The sequence below is a fragment of the Pongo pygmaeus genome, chromosome 2, assembly GCF_028885625.2.
Source record: "Pongo pygmaeus isolate AG05252 chromosome 2, NHGRI_mPonPyg2-v2.0_pri, whole genome shotgun sequence".
Lineage (NCBI taxonomy): Eukaryota > Metazoa > Chordata > Mammalia > Primates > Hominidae > Pongo > Pongo pygmaeus.
Window position 1 is genome coordinate 206,912,188 of NC_085930.1, and position 25,876 is coordinate 206,938,063.

General features: G+C 49.8%; 1 protein-coding gene and 1 long non-coding RNA gene across 2 annotated transcripts; one reads left to right on the top strand and one right to left on the bottom strand.

Annotated features, from left to right (window-relative positions):
- On the top strand, positions 1-22,234 carry NRROS (negative regulator of reactive oxygen species). The gene is made up of 3 exons (XM_054480488.2): positions 1-308; positions 14,761-14,881; positions 19,997-22,234. The coding sequence occupies exons 2-3, from the start codon at positions 14,774-14,776 to the stop codon at positions 21,965-21,967; spliced, it is 2,079 nt and encodes a 692-aa protein (XP_054336463.1). The 5' UTR covers positions 1-308; positions 14,761-14,773; the 3' UTR covers positions 21,968-22,234.
- On the bottom strand, positions 8,630-11,298 carry LOC134739108 (uncharacterized). The gene is made up of 2 exons (XR_010125618.1): positions 11,131-11,298; positions 8,630-10,309 (listed from the first exon to the last, which is right to left on the bottom strand). It is a non-coding gene; the product is annotated as an uncharacterized LOC134739108 (long non-coding RNA).
- Positions 22,235-25,876: the final 3,642 nt, after the last annotated feature.

A 25,876-nucleotide genomic window follows, 5' to 3' on the forward strand; every position in this document is an offset into this window, starting at 1 on the left:
ACACATCCCCGCTGCTTGGCCACTAGGCCGGCAGGTGTTCCAGCGCCAGCTCCCCCAGCCCGCCCCATCCCCCGCGCCCCGCGCTGCGGTTCCCTCTAGCAGGCCCGATCTGAGTGAGCCTGTGCTGAGTCGCTGAGCAGCCCGCTCTCCATGTGACTTCAGTTTCCGTCTGTTCCTTCCGCTAGTGCTAAAATAATCTGATGCCCCACAGAAAGGAGGTAGCCCAGCCCCGCGATCGGCTGCTCTCGAGGAGGCCGGAGCCCCCGGAGAGGATGCGCCCCGCGGAGCCGCCTGCGCCTGCGGGAGCCGTGAGTATTTCCTGCGTGGGGGCGTCCCCGGGGGACAGCCGGGGCCCTTCTCCAGGTGGGCGAGCTCGAGCGAGGTTGGGTGGTAGGAGGTCAGCGTCCGCGGCCCGCGGCTCAGGGCTGACGAGGAAGCTGTGGCTTGCTGCATCCAGGCGCCGCCGCTCTTGTGCTGGGAGTGGGGGCTGCAGCTCTGGGTGGAGGTGGAAATACCTCCCTCCAGGAGCACTTAGAGCTGAAAAAGGTGGTGCGATGTAGTGGAAACCACGAGGGCTTCAGACTCAGACGTGGGTTTGAGTCCTGGCTCTGCAGGGAGCATGTGAGCAGACAGTTAAGGTTTCTGAGCCTCAGTTTTCTCATCTGCAAAATGGGAACAGAGATGCTCCCTCCCTGGGCTGGGCGGCTGGATATGATGAGACCGCTCTGTGCACACTCAGCATGCTGAGCACTGGGCTCTCCTTCCCTGTCCCACAACGTGGATTGAGAACCACTATTTCATAGATGAAGACACTAAGACTGGTTAACAGGAACACCTATTCACAGATGCCATCCACGTGACAGGCCTGTCCAAGGCCTTGGGGATACAGCTGTGAAGATGTGCAAAGCCCCTTCTCCCACAGAACGTTTGTCCTTGGGAGATTCACTGGGGCTCTGTGACTTGGATCCTAGCCTAGCCTTAGCTCCGTGGCTTATCAGAGGGCGACTAAGACTCGGATGCTCTTCCGTAACCCTCCTGGCCTCTCCATGTGGGCAGGCTTCTGAAGGGGTCAGCGTACTTCCCCACGTACCCAGGAGCTAGACGGAAAGAAGTAAGGAGGCACTGGTGTGGCTTTGTGCTGCCTCTGAGAGAAGGTGAACACGTGCCAGTTGGTGGCTGGGACTGAAGGAAGCCGGATCGGGGTCCTAAGAATGGAGCCTCCGGACAGGGCCGGTCAGGGCTGTTGTGCTTCCGGAGGGGCTGAGGGGACCCCACTGGAGGCTTCTTCATGGTGGGCACAGCCTGTTAGGAGTCTGGGTGCTAGAAACATTCAGAGTCTATGGCCCTCCATCCTTTCCTGTGTGCTCCTCACCTGCCGGCTGTGACACACAGACTGTTCCTGTGGATGCTGAGGGTTTGCTGGGCTTTACATTTATAATACCTATTTATTCTCCTCACACACCCCTTAGGTTTGTATGTGTATGCCTGAGAGTTCCTAAAGGAGATTATAGAATCATGGGCCCAGGAAAAAAACCTTAACTCCTGCCTTTAGGTTAAACAAAACAAAACAAAACAAACTCAGCTTCACAAAGAAGGCACTTTTTAAAAAATATATATTTACTTATTTATTTTTAGAGACAGGCTCTTGCTCTGTTGCCCAGACTGGAGTTCTGTGGCATGATCACAGATCACTGCAGCCTCAAACTCTTGGGCTAAAATAATCCTCCTGCTTCAGTCACCTGAGTAGCTAGGACAACAGGTGCACACCACCATGCCAGCTAATTTTTAAAATTTTTTTGTAGAGACAGGATCTTGCTATGTTGCCCAGGCTGGTCTCAAACTCCTGGGCTCAAGCAATCCTCCTGCCTTGGCCTCCCAAAGTGCTGGGAGTGTGGGCATGAGTCACCACACCCAGCTTTCATCTAATGAGTAACCTCATGGGAACTTCATGAAAACACATATAAACTTAATCTCTCATAGTTTTTAAATTCATCATCCAAGAGTTCCTGCTCTTTGATGATGAGACATACATGGTAGACGCCAAAACACAGAGCAGATGCCTAGTATCTTTGTTCTGGGGTGTGCATTAAGAATACATTGACCTGTCTGTCTCTAGTCTTGACTCTTTTGGAAGAGAGATGCTAGTACTGATGACAACCTGCATTCTGGCTGTGGTGTGCGTCCACACTGCAAAGTTGTGCACCAGACTCTCGTACGGACAATGCCTGTGCCTCACATCAGGCGCAGATCCATTTAGAGCCTCAGAAGTCAGGAGAGGGTGGACTTGCAACCACGACTGAAAACACTGTCTTTCTCAGGACATACTGTGTGTATAACACACTTAGAGATGTCTGTGCTCACTGATGCTTGTTGATGTGTCATTGCACATCAGTGACATTTATCATTTTTTTGCCTTTGGTGGAACTTCTTTATTATACTCACTTTCCTCCCAAACCATTTTTCTCAACTTCATCATGAAACAAATGTCATGTGGTCAGTCTGTGATGGGGCTCAGGGCTAGGTTAGGTGATGATTTCTGAAAGCTCAGAGACGTGAAGGAAAAAGGACATCAATGCTTGGATCTTATAAGCCTCATGTGCAACAATAAACCCGAGTTCAAGAATCAGATTCTTAGATAGATTGGTTTGGTAGCAAATGACAAAAAACCAACTTAAATATGCTTCAGCAAAAAAAAAAAAAAAAAAAAAAGGATTTATTGTTTCAAATAACTGAAAAGTGTATGGGCAATAGTTTCAGGCATGCCTGAGTCCAAATGCTCAAACAGCATTGCCAGGAATCCATCTGTCTCCTTTCCTCAGCTTTGCCTTCCTCTCTGTGGGCCTCTTTACCAGGCAAGTCCCGGAGCTGGTGGCAAAGATGGCTGCCTGCAGCTCCAACTATATTCCTACCGGTTTGGCGTCTGAAACAGAAAGAGCAAGTCTCCTTTCCATGAGTTCTAGCAACTGCCCTTGGATTGATTCTCGTGGGATTGGCTTTTATGACGAGCCTGTGTTAGGAAAATTGAGTGCTCTCACGGGCCCAGCCTTATTCATAGGCCCCACCCTGGAACCAGGAGCTGGGATCAGACCCAAACATACAGACTTTTTAAGAAAGGAAAGGGGTTGGTTGCACAACAGTATAAGTGTACTTAACACTACTGAATTGTACACCTAAAAATGGTTAAGATGATCACTTTCGGCCGGGCGTGGTGGCTCATCCCTGTAATCCCAGCACTTTGGGAGGCCGAGGCAGGTGGATCAGAAGGTCAGGAGTTTGAGACCAGCCTGGCCAAAATGGTGAAACCCCGTCACTACTAAAAATACAAAAATTAGCTGGGTGTGGTGGTGGATGCCTGTAATCCCAGCTACTCAGGAGGCTGAGGCAGGAGAATCACTTGAACCTTGGAGGCTGAGGTTGCAGTGAGCCGAGATGATTGTGCCATTGCACTCCAGCCTGAGCAACAAGAGCAAAACTCTGTCTCAAAAAAAAAAAAAAGATAATCGCTTTCATGTTTTGTGTATTTTACTACAATTAAACATTTTCTAAAGAAAAAAAGGAAAGAAAGGCGGTGATTTTCTCAAAGGGGAATTGAGGAGTTGTTACCAGAAGGAGAAATGAATGTGAGTAGGCGAAACCAACCAACTTCCAGAGCGAATGGAGTCAGGTGCTGAGCCCAAGCCAATGTGTCTTTTCTCACTTTAATGCCTGAGGGATTTCAGAGTGAACAGAGTGAAGAAAGGAGGAAGTGGAACCTTGTCATGGTCCTCACCCACGAGGTGGGCGCGAGGAGCAGGCTGGTACTGGATAGGCTCAATGCGGCCACAAAGCCTGGTGAGGTCACAGGGACTCCCCTCCTCCAGCCCCAACCCAAAAGGTTGCCTAAGGCAGGTGCTGCGCCATGTGCACCAAGCAACTTTCTGCTGCCACTTCCAAGAAAGAGAAGGACCGGGAGGGGATTCTCCCAGGAGAGAGCACGTAAGGCTCCGTCTTTTCACCTGTCTGTTCTCAAGCAGGACCTAAGTGTCTCAGGCAGCCCCACACCCACAGTGCCTGGCAGAGGCCCATCCTGGGGTACACATCGTGTTCTCCTAAGCTCATGTCACTCCATTTCAGATGTCAACTGGGCACGGACTCCTGCTGATCCTCCCTACTGTCATTCACTCCTCTCCTGCTCCAGCCCTGATCCCTGAGGTCTCTTCTGCCCTTGCAGTGTCTCCCCTCTGTGGTCCTCAGACACCAAGGCTGAGCCCTTTCCCTCAGCCCTGCAGTGTCTCCCCTCTGTGGTCCTCAGACACCAAGGCTGAGCCCTTTCCCTCAGCCCTGCAGTGTCTCCCCTCTGTGGTCCTCAGATACCAAGGCTGAGCCCTTTCCCTCGGCCCTGCAGGGTCACCCTCTGTGGTCCTCAGACACCAAGGCTGAGCCCTTTCCCTTGGCCCTGCAGGCTCAGTGGGGAGCAGGGCTTTCCCTGCCTGGCCCTGGACCACCTCCTTCAACTTCAGCAAGTTAGTGGTCTCCCTGTCACCAGCCAGCCTGACACCCTGAGACCTCCTCATGGGCCTCCCCCAATGGCCTTTCTCTTGTTCTCAGTTATTGGGCCCCTCCTCAGGTCCTTAAGCTGCTGCTTCCATTCAGCTTCTCATCTCCTTCCAAATCCCCAGTTTTCTTGTAGGCTCTCTGGCTAGAGAATGTTAGAGCCATTTTGAAGGCCTCTGACAGCCCCCATCTTGCTTTGTCTCCACAGAAGACCATGGTCCCATGATACACTCAGGGGTGCTGTTCAGAATATCAGGCACCGCATGGCACAGCTACTTGGGAGGCTGAGGCAGAATTGTTTGTACCCTGGAGGCGGAGGTTGCAGTGAGCAAAGGTCACGCCACTGCACTCTAGCCTGGGTAACAGAGCGAGACCCCGTCTCAAAAAAAAAAAAAAAAAAAGTTAAATCCCTTGATATGCATTCTGAAATATTTAAAGGAAAGTATATCAATGACTGCAATGTACTCTGAAATGCACGATCAGGCGGGGCGCAGTGGCTCACGCCTGTAATCCCAGCACTTTAGGAGGCCAGGGCGGGAGTTTGAGACCAGTCTGGCCAACATGGTGAAACCCCATCTCTATTAAAAATACAAAAATTACCCGGGTGTGATGGTGATCTGTGGTGATCTGGTGCCTGTGATCCCAGCTACTTGGGAGGCTGAGGCAGGAGAATCTCTTGAACCCCGGAGGCAGAGATTGCAGTGAGTGGAGATTGCACCACTGCACTCCAGCCTGGCGACAGAGTGAGACTCTGTCAAAAAAAAAAAAGAAAAAGAAAAAAGAAAGGTAGCGTGGGTGGTGCTGTGTGCCTGTAGCCCCAGCTACTCGGTAGCCCTAGGTGGGAGGACTACTTGAGGCCGGGAGTTTGAGGCTGTAGTGTGCTACAATTCCATCTGTGAATAACTACTGCACTCCAGCCTGGGCAACATAGCAAGACCTCTAAAAAAAAAAAAGGAGAAAGAAAGATGGACAGAAGGGTAGATAGATGGATAGATGTATGTTGTTGAGGAAAAGTTAAATGACTAACAGTACCTAGTAACTGTTCACATTCCTTGTCATGATCATAAAAAACAAATAATAAGAAATTAGAAAACTTCCATAGGAACTGTAACTACCTGTAATCCACTGTCATATGAATTACTGGGTTATTGCTCCACTGAACTATTAGTTTGTGATGAGGAGGTGATACCAGCACTGAGCCTGGCAGGATGAATAAGAGCTTTGCAGGCGAACAAGACCAGCGAAAGAGCCTTTCCCACAGAGGACAGAGCGTGTGGGCATGCGTGATTTAGTCAAGGATCGCAGGCAAACCAGGGTGGCTGGGGCTTGTGGTATTGAGGTTGAGTTGATGCAGAAGTCACAGACCTGGGTTTGAATTGTGGCTCTCACATTCTCTAGCTATATGGCCTAAACCTATGTGAGCCTCCATTGACCAAGTGTGAAATGGAGATGACAACATTTACCTGCTAGGATTTTTGTGGGAATTATATGTAAAGTACCTGGTATAGCCCGTGTTCCAAGGTGAGCACTCAGTAAGCGTGAGCTGTCACAGTGAAGAGCCTGGACAGAATCTGGGAGCAATTATGCAGACCTCGAACACCACTGAATTGACCTTTGAATCAGCCTCTTGTCAGGAATTCATATCCTTTCATTCTTCAATTGCACACTTTCTCAAGGAAACCCAGTAGTCGGGGTGGGGGGGATATATTTTCATTGTTTTCCCACTGTGGCCACTAAGCCGCTGTCATCACCCATAAAAAATCCCTGCCCACAGTCTACCATGGACCCTGGGTGCTCTCTTCTCCCCTGGACATCCCAGGGTCCACACACTGCAGCTCCCAGGGGCGGGAGAAGGGACGAAAGCTCCTTCTCCTTCACTATATTTCCCTCAACACCAGCTTGCTGTTTGCACAGAGGAACTCTGCTTTCCCTTTGATTAATACACCACTTTGTCTCACTATAGAAAGCGTCTCTCCCCCTCCAGTGGGGGAGTGTCCTCCTGCAGGCCTTGGTGGGGTCCCCCCGCACTGAACTTGAAGTCCAAACATTCCCTTATATTGACAAAGCCTTTTCACACACAGTGTCCCATTCAGTCTCGACACAACCCTGTGAGGCCATCAAGGCAAGTGCTGTCCTCCATGGCCACCACCAGAGCGAAGGAGCCAGACTTGGGCCCAGGTCTCCTTCCCCAGCCCAGGGTCCCTTCCTCTACACAGGTCCCACCTGCCCCTTCTTATCGAGAAGGGCGGTGGCAGGTAGTCACTCCCTCAGAAGTGAGCAGAGGCAACAAACTTGTGATACTGAAGGGAAATCAGATGCTAATGCGTTATGCGGTTGAGCACCTATCAGCAGAGATTGTGTGGGTCTCTCCTATAGAAAGGTGACACCGAGGACCCACCACCAGTCACCACCAGCATGCAAGGGCGAGGTGTCACCTCCCAGTGGGAGCAGGTTTGCATTTATTAAGACCTGTGGCCAGATGCAGCCTGTGGGCATGGAACAGGACGAGGTGAACTGACCTCTGCTGGCTCTACCAGGCTGATGCTGACCACGTAGGGAAGCCAGCTGGCTTATTTGTGGCCCTGAGGAAATGAGGGCTGAGCAGGGAGGTGCTCAAAGCAGGCTCCTCACACTGGCTGTCTGGAGTCGCTGTGGGAAGGGCCCAAGGGAAGAAGGGTTGCTGTCGCCTCTAAATCCCCCTCCAGGTGGAGGCAGAGCCTCATCCATTCCCAGAGAGTCTCTTGCCACAAGCCCCGGTAGAGCCCAAGCTGACCAGGAGTGCGAGGCTCGGGTGGGAACCGGAGATCTACGTTTAACGAGTGCTGGGAACCATCGCACTGCCTTCGCCAAGCCGCCGTGTGCCTCTCATTTCACTTCTCTGGCCTGCATGTTCTTTTAGCAAACTTGGGGATTATACTACACATTCTGCTTTACACTTTCCTTTCCTTGATATTATTTTATTATGAACATCTTTCTGCATCAATCAATATATTGCTAGCAAAGCATTTTTTATCACACCACGTCATTCCTATCATGTAGTTTTATCACAACTTATTTAGCCAGTGCTTCCATTATTGGACTTTTGATGGTTTCCACTTTTTTATTATTATTACTAATGTTACAATGAATATTCCTTTTAAAATATTTTTATGTACATTGTATTTCCTTGGGATAAATTCCTAGAAATTGAATCATTGAATCAAAAAGAATCCAGACTTTCAAGGTCTTTGATAAATTGTGCTAAATTGTTCTTCAGAAAAAGTGTGCCAATTTTCTGTTCTACCTGCAGGGTGTGAGACAGTTCTTAGGGGGGAAAAAGTCAAAACCATTGTATTGTCTATATTTTAACAAATTCATTATTAAGAGAAAGCTAGAGAAGCAAATCACAAGCTCTGAATTCACACATCACAATTCTAAATGTCTGTTGTTCTAATCCTCAATTTCAAGTTCTTGTTAATGCATCCACCATTTGAATATTTACTTTTTCAAAATATAGGAATGTATTAATTTACCAAAGATCACAATCAGTTCTTTGCTTTTTTTAAATTTTTTGGACAGAGTCCCACTTCGTTGCCCGGACTGGAGTGCAATGGTCTGATCTCGGCTCACTGCAACCTCTGCCTCCCAGGTTCAAATGATTCTCTTGGCTCAGCCTCCCGAGTGGCTTGAATTACAGGCGCCTGCCACTATGTTTGGCTAATTTTTGTATTTTTAGTAGAGACGGGGTTTCACCATGTTGGTCAGGCTGGTCTCAAACTCCTGACCTCAGGTGATCTGTTGGCCTTGGCCTCCCAGAGCGCTGGGATTACAAGCGTGAGCCACCGCGCCCGGCCACCTGGCTAATTTTTGTATTTTTAGTAGAGACGGGGTTTCTCTATGTTGGCCAGGCTGGTCTCGAACCCCTGATCTCAGGTGATCTACCCGCCTCGGACTCCCAAAGTGCTGGGATTGCAGGTGTGAGCCACTGTGCCCAACCTGTATTTCCATTTTTAACATAACAAATGTTTCCTAAGCACCTTTCTGAGAAGAGTGTTTGAAAAAGGTATGTTAATAATTCCTGGAAATATGGGGACAAAGATTACCATAATTTAACATCTCTTTTCAGGAACATTTATTTCATTTTCCTCATTTTTAAATGTGAGTACTTTAAAACTTACAGAAAAGTTTACAAGAAAGTACAATACTAAATTTACCGAGTAGTAATATTTTGCTTTTTACCGTCTCTATTGAGCCATTTGAAGGTAGGTTACATAAATTACGGACATCATGAAAGTTCCCTGTAAGTGCTTCAGCATGCATTTCCTAACAATAAAGGTGATGTCTTACATAACCACAGGCTTGTTATCCGACCTGCAGACATTATCAATAACCTCATATCATCTGCGCATCTGAAAACTCATCACTTAGTGCCTATCTAAATTTCCCCAATTGTCTCATATTTTTCTGTTAGAGATTCTTTAAAATTCAACATCCGGCCCAGCTCAGTGGCTCACGACTGTAATCCTAGCACTTTGGGAGGCTGAGTTGGGTGGATTACCTGAGGTCGGGAGTTCGAGACCAGCCAGACCAAAATGGAGAAACCCCATCTCTACTAAAAATACAAAATTAGCCAGGCATGCTGGTGCATGCCTGTAATCCCAGCTACTCAGGAGGCTGAGGCAGGAGAATCACTTGAACCCGGGAGACGGAGGTTGCAGTGAGCCGAGATTATGCCATTGCACTCCAGCCTGAGCAACAAGAGTGAAACTCTGTCTCAAAAAAAAAAAAATTCCAACATCCACTCAAGGTTGATTCACTGCACTTGGTTAAATGCTTCTTAGTCACTTGTAATCTAGAATAGCCACCCCCAGCCCCACCCCAGCCTTTCTTTGATTTTGAAGACTGACTCTTGAGAAGTCCAGGCCAGTTACCTTGCAGGATGTCTTACAGCCCGGATCTGTCAGAGGCTTTCCTCATGACTGGATTCAGGGCAAGTGTTTCTGGCAGGCGTTCCACCAGGACAGTACCCTGTTTCTTAAGGCACCACACTCAGAGGCTCAGAATGGCAGGAGCTCTCACCATGGGGGTGTTGAGTTTGGACATTTGGTGAAAGCTGAGGTCATCCTAATGTTTTGCTAAGAACCAGAGGGACCAGAGCTGCTTGCTTGAGACTTCCCAGTGCTTCCTGGAGAAGGGACTTTTGGAAGTGGTCACAGACTGGGGGTTGGTTTTGTTCTGTATCATCTGTTCTCGGTGGTCTGTGACCAGCTGCCCTTCCCATTCCCCCAGATCCCAGATGCAATTGCTCTTTTTCTCGCAGTCAAAGGCAGACCCCCTTTCTCATGGAGCCCTCCATCTGGCACTGTGTGCCCTTGTGTGTCCATGAGTGTCGCTGTCACACATTTACACGCTGCACCTGTGCGCAGTCTGCCTCTGGAGAGCCCTCCCCCAGACCCAGGGAGAAATATTTGTTTCTACCATAGAGTGCCCCGAGAGCTGCCCACTTTCTCCAGGAGACCTCTTTCCGTAAAGCTTTTTCAGCTTCTCTGATTACTTTGAGGAGAAAATTCTTAACTACGTGGTAACATACGTATGGCACTTGCTCAGAGCGCCTTTAGCAGAGAGGTTCCGGTCCCAGCTCTGGCAGCAGCTGCTCACATAGTAGCAGTCAGGGGAGGTGGGGGTGGGGATGGTGAGTTGTCCCAGCAGCCCCAACAAGGAGAGGCTGTCACTCTGGCCGGGATAACAATTCAGATATCCAGCGTGCACCTAAATAGTAGAAATCCGGCATCCTTTTCTAAAAACAAAACAATAGCAAAATTCAGATCTGAGCTACTCTGTAGCATTTCCTTTTTTAGAAACAGTCTCACTCTGCTGCCCAGGCTGGAGTGCAATGGCGTGATCTCGGCTCACTGCAACCTCTGCCTCCTGGGTTCAAGATTCTTCTGCCTCAGCCTCCTGAGTAGCTGGGATTACAAGCATCCGCCACCATGCCCAGCTAATTTTTGTATTTTTAGTAGAGACAGGGTTTCACCAGGTTGGCCAGGCTGGTCTCAAACTCCTGACCTCAGGTGATCCACCTGCCTCGGCCTCCCAAAGTGCTGGGATTACAGGTGTGAGCCACCACGCCCGGCCATTTTTGTACTTTTTTTTTTTAGAGAGGCAGGGTTTTGCCACCTTGCTCAGGCTGGTCTCGAACTCCTGAGACCCAGCGACCCCTCACTCCTTGGCCTCCCAAAGTGCTGGGATTACAGGTGTGAGCCACCGCACCTGTTCGCAAACAAACATAATTTCTAAAACAAAGGAGACTCTTTGCAGTGGCTATATGTTCTTCTTCCTCACTGTCAGCATTCTCTTGTTGCAGAATACAACCTCCGTTCATGTTGTTTTTATGAATGAATCTTTTTACCACTTTCTTACTATGACCAGGTCTGGAGGCAGAAAATCATGTTGTCTTCTCTGCCTAAAAAGCAACACCACATCTTCATAGACAAGGCTGGCTATGGAGTAGACTCACAGCATTCCATGAGAACTAGTTAGAATGCGGCAGTGTTCCAAATGGGCCAAACCTTGTCAAGTCAGGAGCAACAGGCAGCTCAGGGTCCCAGGAACACTCACCAGCTGGCAGTCCCTTGGGAAGCGGCTGGGCTTTCCACCTTTCCTGCATGCTGGGTACACGCTAGCTTAGATGCCCTCTTACAGCTGCAGGCGCTGTGGCGTGGTCCTCAGCCCTGAGGATGTGTCGGGGGAGAGGAAGCAGTCCTGTGCGCGCAGGGGATGAGTCACGGGATTTTGCAGAGATATGGCAAGAGGATTGTTTATCTTGGACTCTTTGCAGTGCCATGGCTCTGAGGAAGCTCTCTGCAGCTACACACTCTAGGAAGAGTGTTTCTCAACCTCAGTGGTCACTATTTTGAAAGCCTTTTAATTCTTTACAGTCATTACATACTTCTAATTTAGCACTGGGTCTTGGCCATTCTCACATGATTGTATTAGTCAGGGTCCAACCAGGAAACGGAAACTGCCCAGATTATTTAAGACAGAGGATATTTAATGCAAGAAAGTGGCAACAGATGGTGGAAAAGGCTGAGAAAGCAAGCAGCAAATGAATAGTCAATACAGCGATGAGCAGCTTCAGGAAGCTTCTTATCCTCACCTAGGTAGGGTGAGGACAAGAGGAGGAGGTGGGCCAGGCACCATGGCTCACACCTGTAATCCCATCACTTTGGGAGGTCAAGGCGGGTGGATCACCTGAGGTCATGAGTTCGAGACCAGCCTGGCCAACATGGTGAAACCTCATCTCTACTAAAAATACAAAAATTAGCCGGGCGTGGTGGCAGGCACCTGTAGTCCCAGCTACTAGGGAGGCGGAGGCAGGAGAATTGTTGAATCCGGGAGGCAGAGGTTGCAGTGAGCCGAGATCGCAACATTGTACTCCAACCTGGGCACCAAGAGCAAAACTCTGTCTCAAAAAACAAAACAAAACGAACAAAAACAAAGAGGAGGAGGTGGTGTCACCAGAGCCTAGGGGTCAGCGGAAGAAACTCTAGGATGTCTGTGTCCAAGGCAGAGAGGAAGGGAGAGAAATACGCTGGATTCTTTCTGCCCTCTGCTGTCTGACCTCCCAGGAGGAGTGTCTTCCATTGACTAAACCAGCAGAGTTTGTGGCAGGTGACAGCAGTTTGAGGCCAGGTGACGGCAGAGTTTGAGATTCAGAACCTTCAGAAGTCAGAGCCCTGCCACACTGAGGAGAGCAGGGAAGGGGAAGGCGCAGCTCTGGGGACAAACCACTGTCAGCCAGCATAGTCATCTGTGCCCAGGGCTAGCCTTGCTCTGCAATTTATGAATGTAGAGTTTTTAATGGAAGCTTCCTGCATACATTTTACACGTCTAGTTGGTATAATTCATCCTTCCAGCCACACTACTCAAGCCTTTGTTTTAGACTTTGTGTAGCTGTTGAACTACCTTGGAGATTACACAGGAATAACCAGCACTCAGTCAACTCACTGGTGTTTGGAACTCACAAGTAATAATTAATAATTGTGTTACTCACTACCTTTACAGCCACAAAGCCCTTTCACATTCATGAGACTGGTTTATTCTCATGCAACTCTGGAATAATTATTATTACTCCCATTTTGTAGACGGATTCTCTGAGTCTTGGAGACTTTGTCAGAATTCCTGAAGGACAAATAACAAATAACAGAGGCAGAATTCAAACTCTGGTCTGCTTGGTTCCAAATTCCATGATCTTCCCATGATATCCTGCTGCTTCCTGCCAGAAGGAGCTATACCCAGGGCCACAGCAAGAGTTTTTATCTGGGCTGGTTGGCTGAGTTTAGGAGGAAGGAGAGGATATGTTTTAAACTTGCAAAATTCTTGATGACCCATAAATTAAAATGCCCATCCTGAGTGTGACACGAAGCCTAGCTTGCCTTCCAGTCTGAAGGTTACCTTTTCACTGAAGGACCTGCACTCTTGCCCCTTACATGTCTAGATTCAGTTCTTCAATATACAGGGCTGGCTCTTCTAGAAAGGTCGGAGTCACAGCAGCAGGTACCACCCCACGCCTGTCAGAGGCGGCCAGGGAGGAAGGGAGGGTTCTTACCTCCCCATCTCCCCTCAATAAAATTCAGGATGCCCAGTGAAGTTTGAATGTCAGATAAACAATTTGTTAGTATAAGGATGTATCTAGCATTGAAATGATGCCTTGTAATTTACTAAATCTGAAACTGTGCAAACTTATCTCATGGTGGGCAGTGGTGGTGATCCAAGGTTTCAGGGGCGTGGGGGTGGGGAAGGGTGCTGGGGGGATCCTGAGGTCAGGAACCCGTACACTTCTGCTTCTGCCCTCTCTCCCCTGTGCCAGCCACATCGTAATGATTCCTGTGTGGGTGCAGAGGCAGAAGTGGGTCTGGAAGGGGATTCCCAGTGTGTGGCAAGTTCTGGTGAATTCTGCATTGGAAGTTCTCTCTGTAGTAAGGGGAGATGGCCTGGCCTGAAGTGAAAGCTGGCTTACCCGGTTTCATTTAGCTCTTCAATTAGTCTGTTTGCACTGGTGAGCATTCAAATCTGATCAAGAAGGTAAAATGAGCCTTCAAGATCCCTAAATGCATTTGAAGAAAGGAAAGAGGAGGCCCCTGAGTGGCTAGAGCGAGCAGGTAGGGTGAGCTGGTGCCGCTGGCCCAGGAGAAGATGGGAGGACAGACACTGGGCCTCCGGTAGGTGTCAAGGAAGGGGGCAGATGGAATGCTGGGGCCAGCTCTTGTCTCTGGGTCTGCAGAAGGCAGAGCTGGGGGCATACACTGGGTGTCAGGTCCCCAGCAGAGCAGCAGTGAGTGCAGCCTCGCTGCTGGGAGAAACTGCCTTGCTCATTCATCGGAGCTCGGGGAGTGAGGCAGGGCTGCTCTTAGCCCTGCCACTAAATTCATCCACAACCTTGAGTAGTATCTCTGGGCCTTTGTTCACCTGGCAGATGTGATGAGTATATTGCATTTCCCTTATGGCTCCTCTTAGTTCTGAATCTCTGCTGGTGCGTGTATACCTTCAAGCCTTCTCATTACTGCTGTTCTGTGTGCACTGGCCAGGCAAGCGGGCTGGCAACCACGTTTCGTTAACCACCTTTATTCTACCCAAAGATTGTTTCTTCATTTTCCCCTCCGTTTTTCCCCCTGTCCAAGCAAAATATCAAACCTCTTTTTTCAAAGGGTCATAGTCAAATGAGTTAACCAAAGAGATCAACGCTTTTGTAACAGCCTCACATCAGCAGCTGATGAGTAACTCTGTGGGACTGAGGCCCCCATCCGTGTTTCAGTCCCAGTCCACTCTCCAATTGTTCATTCATTCACTCAGCAAGTACTTACCGAGCTCATGGGATGCATCAGGCCGACTGGAACTGGAGGCAGGAAAACTTCAGCAGAATTACAAAATATGGGAAACTCCAGGTGACTGGAGGCCTGGTCACTCAAGCTTTTTGCTTCTCCCTTCTGTGCTGGACTCACTGAAGTGTAGCGTTCAGCCACCCGTCCATCAAGTGGTAGAGGCAAAAGAAAATTGAGTTCTTGTCAACAGTTTCAGTGAAAGGCTGGAAGTCTTGGCTAAATGGAGGTATTTGAGTAACCTGTGGGCTGCACCTCTATGGAGCTCCAAGACCACATAGAACTGGAACTGGCTCCTTCTCTCAAGAATACAAACAGCCCTCTGGGATGCCCTTCTCTGACTTACCTCTTCCCTGCTCTCTGTCAACAGGGCTGCCCTTGAGATGGAGTTGCTGCCCCTTTGGCTCTGCCTGGGTTTTCACTTCCTGGCAGTGGACTGGAGGGACAGAAGCGGAACGGCCACAGCAGCTTCCCAGGGGGGCTGCAAGTTGGTGAGTTTTCCCTTGAACCCTGATCTGTCGGCTGCTCCTGTCCCGACAAGGCTTGGTCCATTCGGAAAGCTGACGGATTGTCCATCAGGAAGCGCAGAGAATGAAGGAGGCTGAGTCGCTCTGTGCCTGCCTAGCACGGGGCCATGTGCAGCTGCTCTTTAACCACAGGATTTTAAGATGCTGCCTGGGAAGAGCCAGGCAGTCCCTGCCCCACCCTTCTCACACCTGCCGAGGATAGGAGGCATCCGAGAGCAGCCTAGGGCAGCCTCTTGGAACAAGAGCAACTTGTTAAAAATCTGGATGATTCAGGCCGGGTGCGGTGGCTCAGGCCTGTAATCCCAGCACTTTGGGAGGCTGAGGCAGGCAGATCACTTGAGCCCAGGAGTTGGAGACTAGCCTGGGCAACATGGTGAAACCACATCTCTACAAAATACAAGAATCAGTCAGGTGTGGTGGCACACACCTATAGTCCCAGCTACTTGGGAGGCTGAGAGGTAAGGATGGCTTGAGCCTGGGAAGTGGAGGTTGCAGTGAGCTGAGATCATGCCCCTGCACTCCAACCTAGGTGATGGAGCCAGACCTTGTCTTAAAAAAAAAAAAAAAAAAAAAAGCCAGGCGCGGTGGCTCACACCTGTCATCCCCGCGCTTAGGGAGGCCAAGGCCGGCAGATCACCTGAGGTCAGGAGTTTGAGACCAGCCTGGCCAACATGGTGAAACCCCGTCTGCACTAAAAACACAAAAATTAGCTGGGTGTGGTGGTGCATGCCTGTAATCCCAGCTACTCGGGAAGCTGAAGGAGGAGAATCACTTGAACCCGGGAGGCGGAGGTTGCAGTGAGCTGAGATCACACCCCTGCACTCCATCCTGGGTGACAGAGTGAGACTCTTTCAAAAAAAGAAACAAAAAAACCAAAACAAAACAAAAACTGGATGACTGAGCTGCACCAATGGTATGAGAATCTCTGGGTGAGGTGCATGAAAGCTGGAGAAGCCTGCCTCGGAGTTTGTGGACGAGTCGACCTCTAAGGCTTATGTAGCTGCAGGGAGGGCTTGCTGCCATGCTGCACTGCAGAGCAGCAGCCTGGACCACGCTCAGGCTAAGAAGATCCAGAGGGTGGATACCCAAGCCTTTACAGGTGCCTTCTCTAGGGCTTTCAGCCTAGATGTGAAAATAGACTTGGGTCCAAACTGAGAAATTTCCAGTAATTTTCCCCTTCATCTATATAACAATGATATCAAAAGTCTGCTCAAGAAACACATATTTAGGCTGGGTGCATGGCTCACGCCTGTCATCCCAGCACTTTGGGAGGCCGAGGTGGGCAGATCACGAGGTCAGAGGTCAAGACCAGCCTGGCCAACATAGTAAAAACCTGTCTCTACTAAAAACACAAAAATTACCCAGGCATAGTGGCGCGTGCTTATAGTCCCAGCTACTCGGGAGGCTGAGGAAGATCGCTTGAACCTGGGAGGCAGAGGTTACAGTGAGCTGACATCGTGCCACTGCACTCCAGCCTGGGTGACAGAGTGATACTCCATCTCAAAAAAAACCAAAAAAACCCCACATATTTAATAAACATTTCTTGAGCCATATTATATACTAGGCACTGGGAAGACAAATTGGATGTCAGGGCTAACACTTACATTCAAATACGTATTCTTAAAGCATAGCTGTCACGGTTTTTAACCTCTTTTAGTGGTAACCTATAACCACTGTGCTAGAGTCTATTCCAATATGACATAGAGGTTACGAGCTAGACTGGCCTGGTTTAAACCCAGCCCCACCCTTAGCTGGTGACATTGGGGCCACTCTAGGTCATAGTTTCTCCGTCTGTAGAATATATACGTAATAATAACATCTACCAGTAACATCATGCTATGTTGACTGATGATTAAATGGGTTAATACATGTAAAGCACTCAGGACAGTGCCTGGTAGGTAGTCAGTGCTATGCGTTTTATCCGTTATCACTCATATTATTATTAATCTCTGCTATGTTTGACCTCCAGCATTCTCTTACAGAGGCAATAAAGGATTAACTACACAGTAGTTATTCAGGGGTTACCAGGCACAGGAGGAGGAGAGATAAATGAACAGCCTTTCGGAGTCCAGGCTAGACCCTCTGCTTGACACTTTCTGGCCCAGTGGGCAGGAACAGAGAATTGACTGCCAGGAAGCCCAAAGAGTGGGTTTCCTGCGGCTCTTCCGAGTTGAGGACTGAGAATTGGAGAGTCTGGGTGCCCTCCACTGGCCCTCATCACATTATCCGTTTGACCTTATTAGAAAGTGGACGTTGGCCAGGTGTGGTGGCTCACACCTGTAATCTCAGCACTTTGGGAGGCCGAAGCAGGCAGATCACCTGAGGTCAAGAGTTTAAGACCAGCCTGACCAACATGATGAAAGCCTGTGTCTACTAAAAATACAAAAGTTAGCCAGGCATGGTGACAGGCGCCTGTGATCTCAGCTACTCAGGAGGCTGAGGCAGGCAAATCGTTTGAACCCAGGAGGCCGAGGTTGCAGTGAGCTGAGATGGAGCCACTGCACTCCAGCCTGGGTGACAGAGCAAGACTCCATCTCAAAAAAAAAAAAAAAAAAAAGAAAGAAAGAAAAGGAAAGTGGACATGGTAAGCTTTTCTGGGATGGCCATAGGGTCCTTCTACATCACTTCAGCGGGGCCACAAGGAATTGCAGAGGTGGGACCCACGACTGCAGCAGCTGTGGTAGAACAGCACCCCATAGCGTGAAGAAAGCCCCTGACCACAACATTCTCCAGTGAGTCCGCACGCAGGGAGGAGCGCAACACCCACTCACACAAAGACACACACCTGGCCGGGTGCGGTGGCTCACGCCTGTAATACCAGCACTTGGGGAGGCCAAGGCAGGTGGATCACCTGAGGTCAGGGTGGCCAACATGGCAAAACCCTGCCTCTACTAAAAATACAAAATTAGCCTGGTGTGGTGGTATGCGCCTGTAATCCCAGCTACTTGGTAGGCTAAGGCAGGAGAATCGCTTGAACCTGGCAGGCAGAGGTTGCAGCAAGCCAAGATGGCGCCATTGCACTCCAGCCTGGATGACAAGAGTGAGACTCCATCACACACACAAAAAAAGATATAAGCTGTCTTCCAGAGTAATTTGTAATTATAAGGCAATCCAAATCAAAATACCAAAGAGGGAAGGGGGATGTGGAAAGAACTTGGCAAATCCTTTCTAATGTTCATCTGGAAATTAGAGAAACCCAAATGCTCAACAATAGGAGATGATTAATTAGATCATCCTAATAATTATAGCTAACATTTATTAAGCACAGTAAATGTGTTTCACATAAACAGTCACACTTGATCCTGAAAAAAAAGCTATGCAAAAATGACGAGTATAATTTCGGTTTTACAGGCAGGGTAATGGAGGTCTCTTTTGATTCCGTAACCATCCAGAGGTCACCCATTTGATCAAAAGCATTGACCCTGGAACCCTTGCTCTCAACCACTGTGCTATTCATGAAATGAATGCATATGCTTCCTAAAAAGATTATGATCACATTTATTTGTACTGCCAAGGCAATAACTCTGTCATATGTTATTGACAGGGGGACAAAAATAGGTTACTGAACAGTTTGCACAGTATGGTCTTATTTTTGTTTTTTAGACAAAGGTAGGTAATATCTTAGGAAAGATCCAGAAAGACATGGAACAGAAGGTGACTGGTATTTCTCTGAGACAGAGGCTGAGGTGACAGAAGAGTTTAGCTTTCCATATGTCAATACGCTATCAATGTTTAATTATTGGAAGGCTTTATTTTAATTATCAGATAAAGAACGCGAGGGTCCAAGAAATTCCACTGCTAGTGGTGGTAGAGCCGAGATTCAGACTTGAGTCTGTCCTCCAAACCTGTGCTTCTTCTAACCTCTCTCTCGGGATTTTCCTCCTCTGTTGCCCTGCTGCACTTGCCCTCTGGGATTGAGCCCACAATTGTAGGCAACCACTGCCCTTGTATTACTGACGAACTTGTACAAAGGAATGCCATTGCTCCTCTATCTTATCACTTAAAACTTCTTTCTGGCCAGGCACGGTGGCTCACGCCTGTAATCCCAGCACTTTTGGGAGGCCGAGGCGGGCAGATCACCTGAAGTCAGGAGTTCGAGACCAGCCTGGCCAACATGGTGAAAACCCGTCTCTACTAAAAATACAAAAAAAGTTAGCTGGGCATGGTGGCATGTGCCTGTAATCCCAGCTACCTGGGAGGCTGAAACAGGAGAATTGCTTGAACCCAGGAGGCAGGGATTGCAGTGAGCTGAGATCACACCATTGTACGCCAGCCTGGGTGACAGGGCAAGACTTCATCTCAAAAAAACAAAAAACAAAAAAACCATTTTTGTCCTAGACACCTAAATGACATCCTATGGCTGATGGTTGTTTTTGCCAATTTTGCAAAACACGGGGCTGAATTAAAGTATCCTGCACGTGTGCTTTCTGCAGTGTGAGCAGGGTGGCCTCGTCTCTCCTGCCTCCTTATTCTGCATGATCAGAGTAGAACCCTGTTTAGGAAAAGCACTGAACTGGGCTTTCAGAGCCCTGGGCTCCAGTCCCAGCACGGCCACTGGCTCTTCACTTCTCCCCTCCAGACCCACTTTACTTCCCTGTACAATTCAGGATGGTGAAAGCTCTCACGTCCTTTTTTTTTTTTTTTTTTTTTTTTTGAGATGGAGTCTTGCTCTGTCGCCCAGGCTGGAGTGCAGTGGCGCCATCTCGGCTCACTGCAACCTCTGCCTCCTGGGTTCAAGCAATTGTCTGCCTCAGCCTCCGGAGTAGCTGGGATTACAGGTGTCCACCACCACACCTGGCTAGTTTTTTGTATTTCCTGTAGAGACAGGATCTCACCATGTTGGCCAGGCTGGTTTTGAACTCCTGACCTCAAGTGATCCACCTGCCTCGGCCTCCCAAAGTGCTAGGATTACAGGCATGAGCCACCGTGCCTGGCCTTGTCTATCCTATTTTTAAAATGAACATCTCTAGAGCCATCCCCAGCAGTTACAGGGACAGTCTGATAAGTGAACTAAGTTTCTGTGCATAAATGCCTGCCTCTGGGCCTCCTCCCTGCTGACCAGTGTGGTTTTGGCTGCAGGTGGGTGGAGCCGCTGACTGCCGAGGGCAGAGCCTTGCTTCGGTGCCCAGCAGCCTCCCGCCCCACGCCCGGATGCTCATCCTGGATGCCAACCCTCTCAAGACCCTGTGGAATCACTCCCTCCAGCCTTACCCTCTCCTGGAGAGCCTCAGCCTGCACAGCTGCCACCTGGAACGCATCAGCCACGGCGCCTTCCAGGAGCAAGGCCTCCTGCGCAGCCTGGTCCTGGGGGACAACTGCCTCTCGGAGAACTACAAAGAGACGGCAGCCGCACTCCACGCCCTGCCGGGTCTGCGGAGGCTGGACTTGTCAGGAAACTCCCTGACGGAGGACATGGCAGCCCTCATGCTCCAGAACCTCTCCTCGCTGCAGTCCGTGTCCCTGGCGAGGAACACCATCATGCGGCTGGACGACTCTGTCTTCGAGGGCCTGGAGCGTCTCCGGGAGCTGGATTTGCAGAGGAACTACATCTTTGAGATTGAGGGAGGCGCTTTTGATGGCCTGACTGAGCTGAGACACCTCAACCTGGCCTTCAATAACCTCCCCTGCATCGTGGACTTCGGGCTCACGCAGCTGCGGCTCCTCAACGTCAGCTACAACGTCCTGGAGTGGTTCCTTGCGACCGGGGGAGAGGCTGCCTTTGAGCTGGAGACGCTGGACCTGTCTCACAACCAGCTGCTGTTTTTCCCGCTGCTGCCCCAGTACAGCAAGCTGCATACCCTCCTGCTGCGCGACAACAACATGGGCTTCTACCGGGACCTGTACAACACCTCGTCGCCAAGGGAGATGGTGGCCCAGTTCCTCCTCGTGGACGGCAATGTGACCAACATCACCACCGTCAACCTCTGGGAAGAATTTTCTTCCAGCGACCTCGCAGATCTCCGCTTCCTGGACATGAGCCAGAACCAGTTCCAGTACCTGCCAGATGGCTTCCTGAGGAAAATGCCTTCCCTCTCCCACCTGAACCTCAACCAGAATTGCCTGATGACGCTTCACATTCGGGAGCACGAGCCCCCCGGAGCGCTCACCGAGCTGGACCTGAGCCACAACCAGCTGTCGGAGCTGCACCTGGCTCCGGGGCTGGCCAGCTGCCTGGGCAGCCTGCGCTTGTTCAACCTGAGCTCCAACCAGCTCCTGGGCGTCCCCCCTGGCCTCTTCGCCAATGCCAGGAACATCACTACACTTGACGTGAGCCACAATCAGATCTCACTTTGTCCCCTGTCAGCTGCCTCGGACCGGGTGGGCCCCCCTAGCTGTGTGGATTTCAGGAATATGGCATCTTTAAGGAGCCTCTCTCTGGAGGGCTGTGGGCTGGGGGCATTGCCAGACTGCCCATTCCAAGGGACCTCCCTCACCTACTTAGACCTCTCAAGCAACTGGGGGGTTCTGAATGGGAGCCTCGCCCCACTCCGGGATGTTGCCCCCATGTTACAGGTCCTGTCTCTCAGGAACATGGGCCTCCACTCCAGCTTTATGGCGTTGGACTTCTCTGGGTTTGGGAATCTCAGGGACTTAGATCTGTCGGGAAATTGCTTGACCACCTTCCCAAGGTTTGGGGGCAGCCTGGCCCTGGAGACCCTGGATCTCCGTAGAAACTCGCTCACAGCCCTTCCCCAGAAGGCTGTGTCTGAGCAGCTCTCGAGAGGTCTGCGGACCATCTACCTCAGTCAGAATCCATATGACTGCTGTGGGGTGGACGGCTGGGGGGCCCTGCAGCATGGGCAGACGGTGGCCGACTGGGCCCTGGTCACCTGCAACCTCTCCTCCAAGATCATCCGTGTGACGGAGCTGCCCGGAGGTGTGCCTCGGGACTGCAAGTGGGAGCAGCTGGACCTGGGCCTGCTCTACCTCGTGCTCATCCTCCCCAGCTGCCTCACCCTGCTGGTGGCCTGCACTGTCATCGTCCTCACTTTTAAGAAGCCTCTGCTTCAGGTCATCAAGAGCCGCTGCCACTGGTCCTCTGTTTACTGACCTGGCTGTGTGCCAAGACTCGAAATTCGGTCTGCACACAACAGGATGCTTTCTCTGCCGGCTTTCAAGATGTGATGCAGAGGCCAAGTCTGACGAATTGAAGTTTCAATTAAAATTTAACATGTTTCCATTCCTCATCGTCCACCCCCCCACACCGCCCAAGTTCTTTTTCCATCATTATAATTCATCCTATTATCTTGGTAAAATATTTATTAAGTGACTTTTTTAGAAATAAAAGGCAACGTGTCTCATATTTTTTAAATTAAATGCAGCCTGTGTGTGTGTGTTTTTTTTTATTGTTCCTTCGTGGTTTCCCTTGGATTATTTTGTGGTGTCCTCCCCTTGGTGACATCCATGGAGCCGAAAGGGTAGCAATTCAATGCAACCTACTGGAAAAAGCACTCCAAGAGCAGGTGCTAGAGATGGTGAGTCAGTGCCCTGGGGATTCATCAGGGACAAGGATTTCATAGCACAACAACAATAACAACAAAGAATTTCAAAGCACAGCTGGAGGATCTGACATAAGATCATAAGATGAGGTCTCTCACCTGCTGTGTGACTGGCCACTGCCGTCAGAACGGTCCTGTGATCCCAGCACTTTGGGAGGCTGAGGCGGGTGGATCACCTGAGGTCAGCCGTTCGAGACCAGCTTGGCCAACATGGTGAAACCCCGTCTCTACTAAAAATACAAAAATTAGCTGGGTGTGGTGGCGGGCGCCTGTAATTAATCCCAGCTACTTGGGAGACTGAGACAGGAGAATTGCTTGAACCCAGGAGGCGGAGGTTGCAGTGAACTGAGATCACACCACAGCACCCCAGCCTGGGCAATGGAGCAAGACCCCGTCTCAAAAAATAAACAAATAAATAAAATAATGGACCTCTAGCTGGGCCCTCTCCAGGTGCCCTGGCTTCATACCCAGAGTCTCTGGCAGACAGACATGACTCTTCCGTGGAGAAACTAAGAGAATAATAACTGGCCCCGAGTCTATCCAGTCAGTAAGCCAACTGCCAGAGACAGTCCTCATTCTGAAGGGAAGTAAAGAGGAATGCAGAAAGGAATGAATTCTGCTCACTTGTGAACCCTCCTAACTCTTCACAAAAAATAGCTTACAACTTCTTAGCAGATGTTCAGTATCTGCATTCACTGGATTCTTAGCTTCCCTTCTCCCTCTGTTCAATGACTGATGAACACTGTCTGTGCTCCTCTCTGAGAGAAAAGATAACAAGGACACAGCCCCCGTCCTTTGGTAGTTTAGAATTTACACTGTCCTCAAAGTTTTTAATCCCTGCTTACTAAATCATAAAGGAATTAAATGCAATGGGGGAGGGATGGGGAGGGAGAGAGGCTAGAAATCCCACAAACTGATAGCTATTACCATGCAGACTAACTGTCAGCAGAAATGTTTAGGCAAATCAAAGAGATAAAATCGGTGGTCTTACTTTGACAAAGCAGAAACTTCCCTTGGATGCTCTACAGAGGTTTGAACAAGGCCATCTCAGGCCCCACATTCAATAGCATTAGCGGCAGGTCCTGTTAGGCTTTGCCGTTGCCCCACCTTTCCCTCCTGCACTGCGCCCGGCCGAGTGCCGTGGATGTCTCTCAGGTTGCCTTGAAGCCTTCCGGGCAAGTCCCATCAGCCAACGCAACATCAGACCAGACTCTCCTGATTTCCTCTCCTCATCAACAAAACCCTTCCCTGGGGTCCTGCTGTTTCCTAATGTGACAATTAGCTAATTAGACAAATGCATCTATCTGTGGCTGGTGCACTGACGGCTTCTCTTGAGTTAATGCGTCACTTCTGGTATCAGGCAGTGTTCTTAGTCTCATGCAACTGAAGACGGTTCTGTCTGATTTAAGTAGCTTACACATTTAGTAAGAGAATATTGGTAAGCTCTGGACTCTCGGGAAGGCTGAGGAACAGGCTTGGAAAATGGGCAGGAACAGAACATGCTGTGTAGCAATTGGGACCAGCTGGTCTCGAACTCCTGACCTCAGCCCAAACCATGCCATGAGCAGTAACTGTGGGAGCATGGCTGCAGCCACCCCTGCCACCCTCTGCTGAAATAAACGCTCCCCAAATTCTGCTGCGTCACCAGTTCCTGACCGTGGGTCACGTGCCCCTGCCCTGAGTACAAGAAGGACTGGCATGGCAATGCTGTACCCCTTGGCGAGGTGTCTATGGCAGAAGATAGGCTCCGTGTCCTCCAAATTCTTATGAGGGGGCAGAGTTCTTGAAACCTAAGAAGGGAAGTGAGACGTTCAGCAAACAAAATGAATGAAAAGTAAGTCCCATATCCTTTTATGGCTGCATGTACATTTTATTTATTTATTTATTTATTTATTTATTGGCCTGAGTCTCGCTTTGATGCCCAAGCTGGAGTGCAGTGGCGTGATCTCTGCTCACTGCAACCTCCGCCTTCCAGGTTCAAGCAATTCTCCTGCCTCAGCCTCCTGAATAGCTGGGACTACAGGCACCTGCCACCACACCCAGCTAATTTTTGTATTTTTAGTAGAGACACGGTTTCACCGTGTTGGCCAGGCTGGTCTTGAACTCCTGGCCTCAGGGTGATCTGCCCACGTGGCCTCCCAAAGTGTTGGGATTACAGGCGTGAGCCACCGCGCCCGGCCAGCATGTACATTTTAGCAGGCAACTTCTGGAAGCAAATTCTTAGCACAAAGAAATGACTCAAATGATGGAAACTTCAGACAGAAACTCAGGGCAGTCAGGGAGATAGTTTGGGGTTCAGCAGGACTTTTGAAGCCCCTCAAGTCACACCATGTAGCTGACCACTCACTCTTTCTGTCCTTGGGGTCCAGCCGGGGAGGATGACAAATTGAGCCCCAGCCCTGCCTGTGACTGTGACTTTAGAAGGCTGTGGGCTTTCCTTCCTAGTGTTTTCCATCACAAGGATCCAAAGGTGATTTCCCACCGGGTGCGGTGGCTCATGCCTATAATCCCAGCACTTTGGGAAGCTGAGGCGGGTGGATCACCTGAGGTCAGGAGTTCGAGACCCGCCTGGCCAATATGGTGAAACCCCATCTCTACTAAAAATACAAAAATTAGCTGGGCGTGGTGGCGTGTGCCTGTAGTCCCAGCTACTCGGGAGGCTGAGGCAGGAGAATCGCTTGAACCTGGGAGGCGGAGGTTGCAGTGAGCAGAGATGGCGCCACTGTAGTCCAGCCAGGTTGACAAGACAAAATTCCGTCTCAAAAAAAAAAGGATGATTTTCTAGGTTTCTCTCAGTATGCAGAAAGTTACAGGAAGGTGCTTTCTTCCTCCAGTGCTCAGCTATGGTTCCCCCAGCAAATTCTGTCCCCTTTCCCTGCTTTTCCCACTCCGACCTGGACCCATAGGAGAGCGTACTGGTGAAGGAAGGACCCACAAAGTCTGTTACCAGGGTTCTTTGGTGGGGCCAGAATGGTGTCTGCCTAAGAGCTCCCATTCAGCCAGGTGGGGCACCACGTGGTTCTTCCTCAGTGGGTGGGAAGTAGGGGCCATTTCTGGTTGCCATATGCCAGAATATTCAGACAGGAGAATATTCAGAATCACAGATAAATCATGTCAGAGACTGGTCTGTGAACATGAGTAACAGTAGCTTAGATTTTGGAAATCCACTCATAAAACAAAAGCTGAAGGTTTTTCTGGAGGCATTTAAGTTAGGGATCAATTGATTTTTTTCTTTCTTTCTTTTTTTTGAGATGGAGTCTTACTCTGTCACCCAGGCTGGAGTGCAATGGCGCAATCTCGGCTCACTGCAACCTCCGCCTCCCGGGTTCAAGCAATTCTCCTGCCTCAGCCTCCGAGTAGCTAGGACTACAGACACCCACCACCACACCCAGCTAATTTTTGTATTTTTAGTAGAGATGGGGTTTCACCATGTTGGCCAGGCTGGTCTCGAACTCCTGAC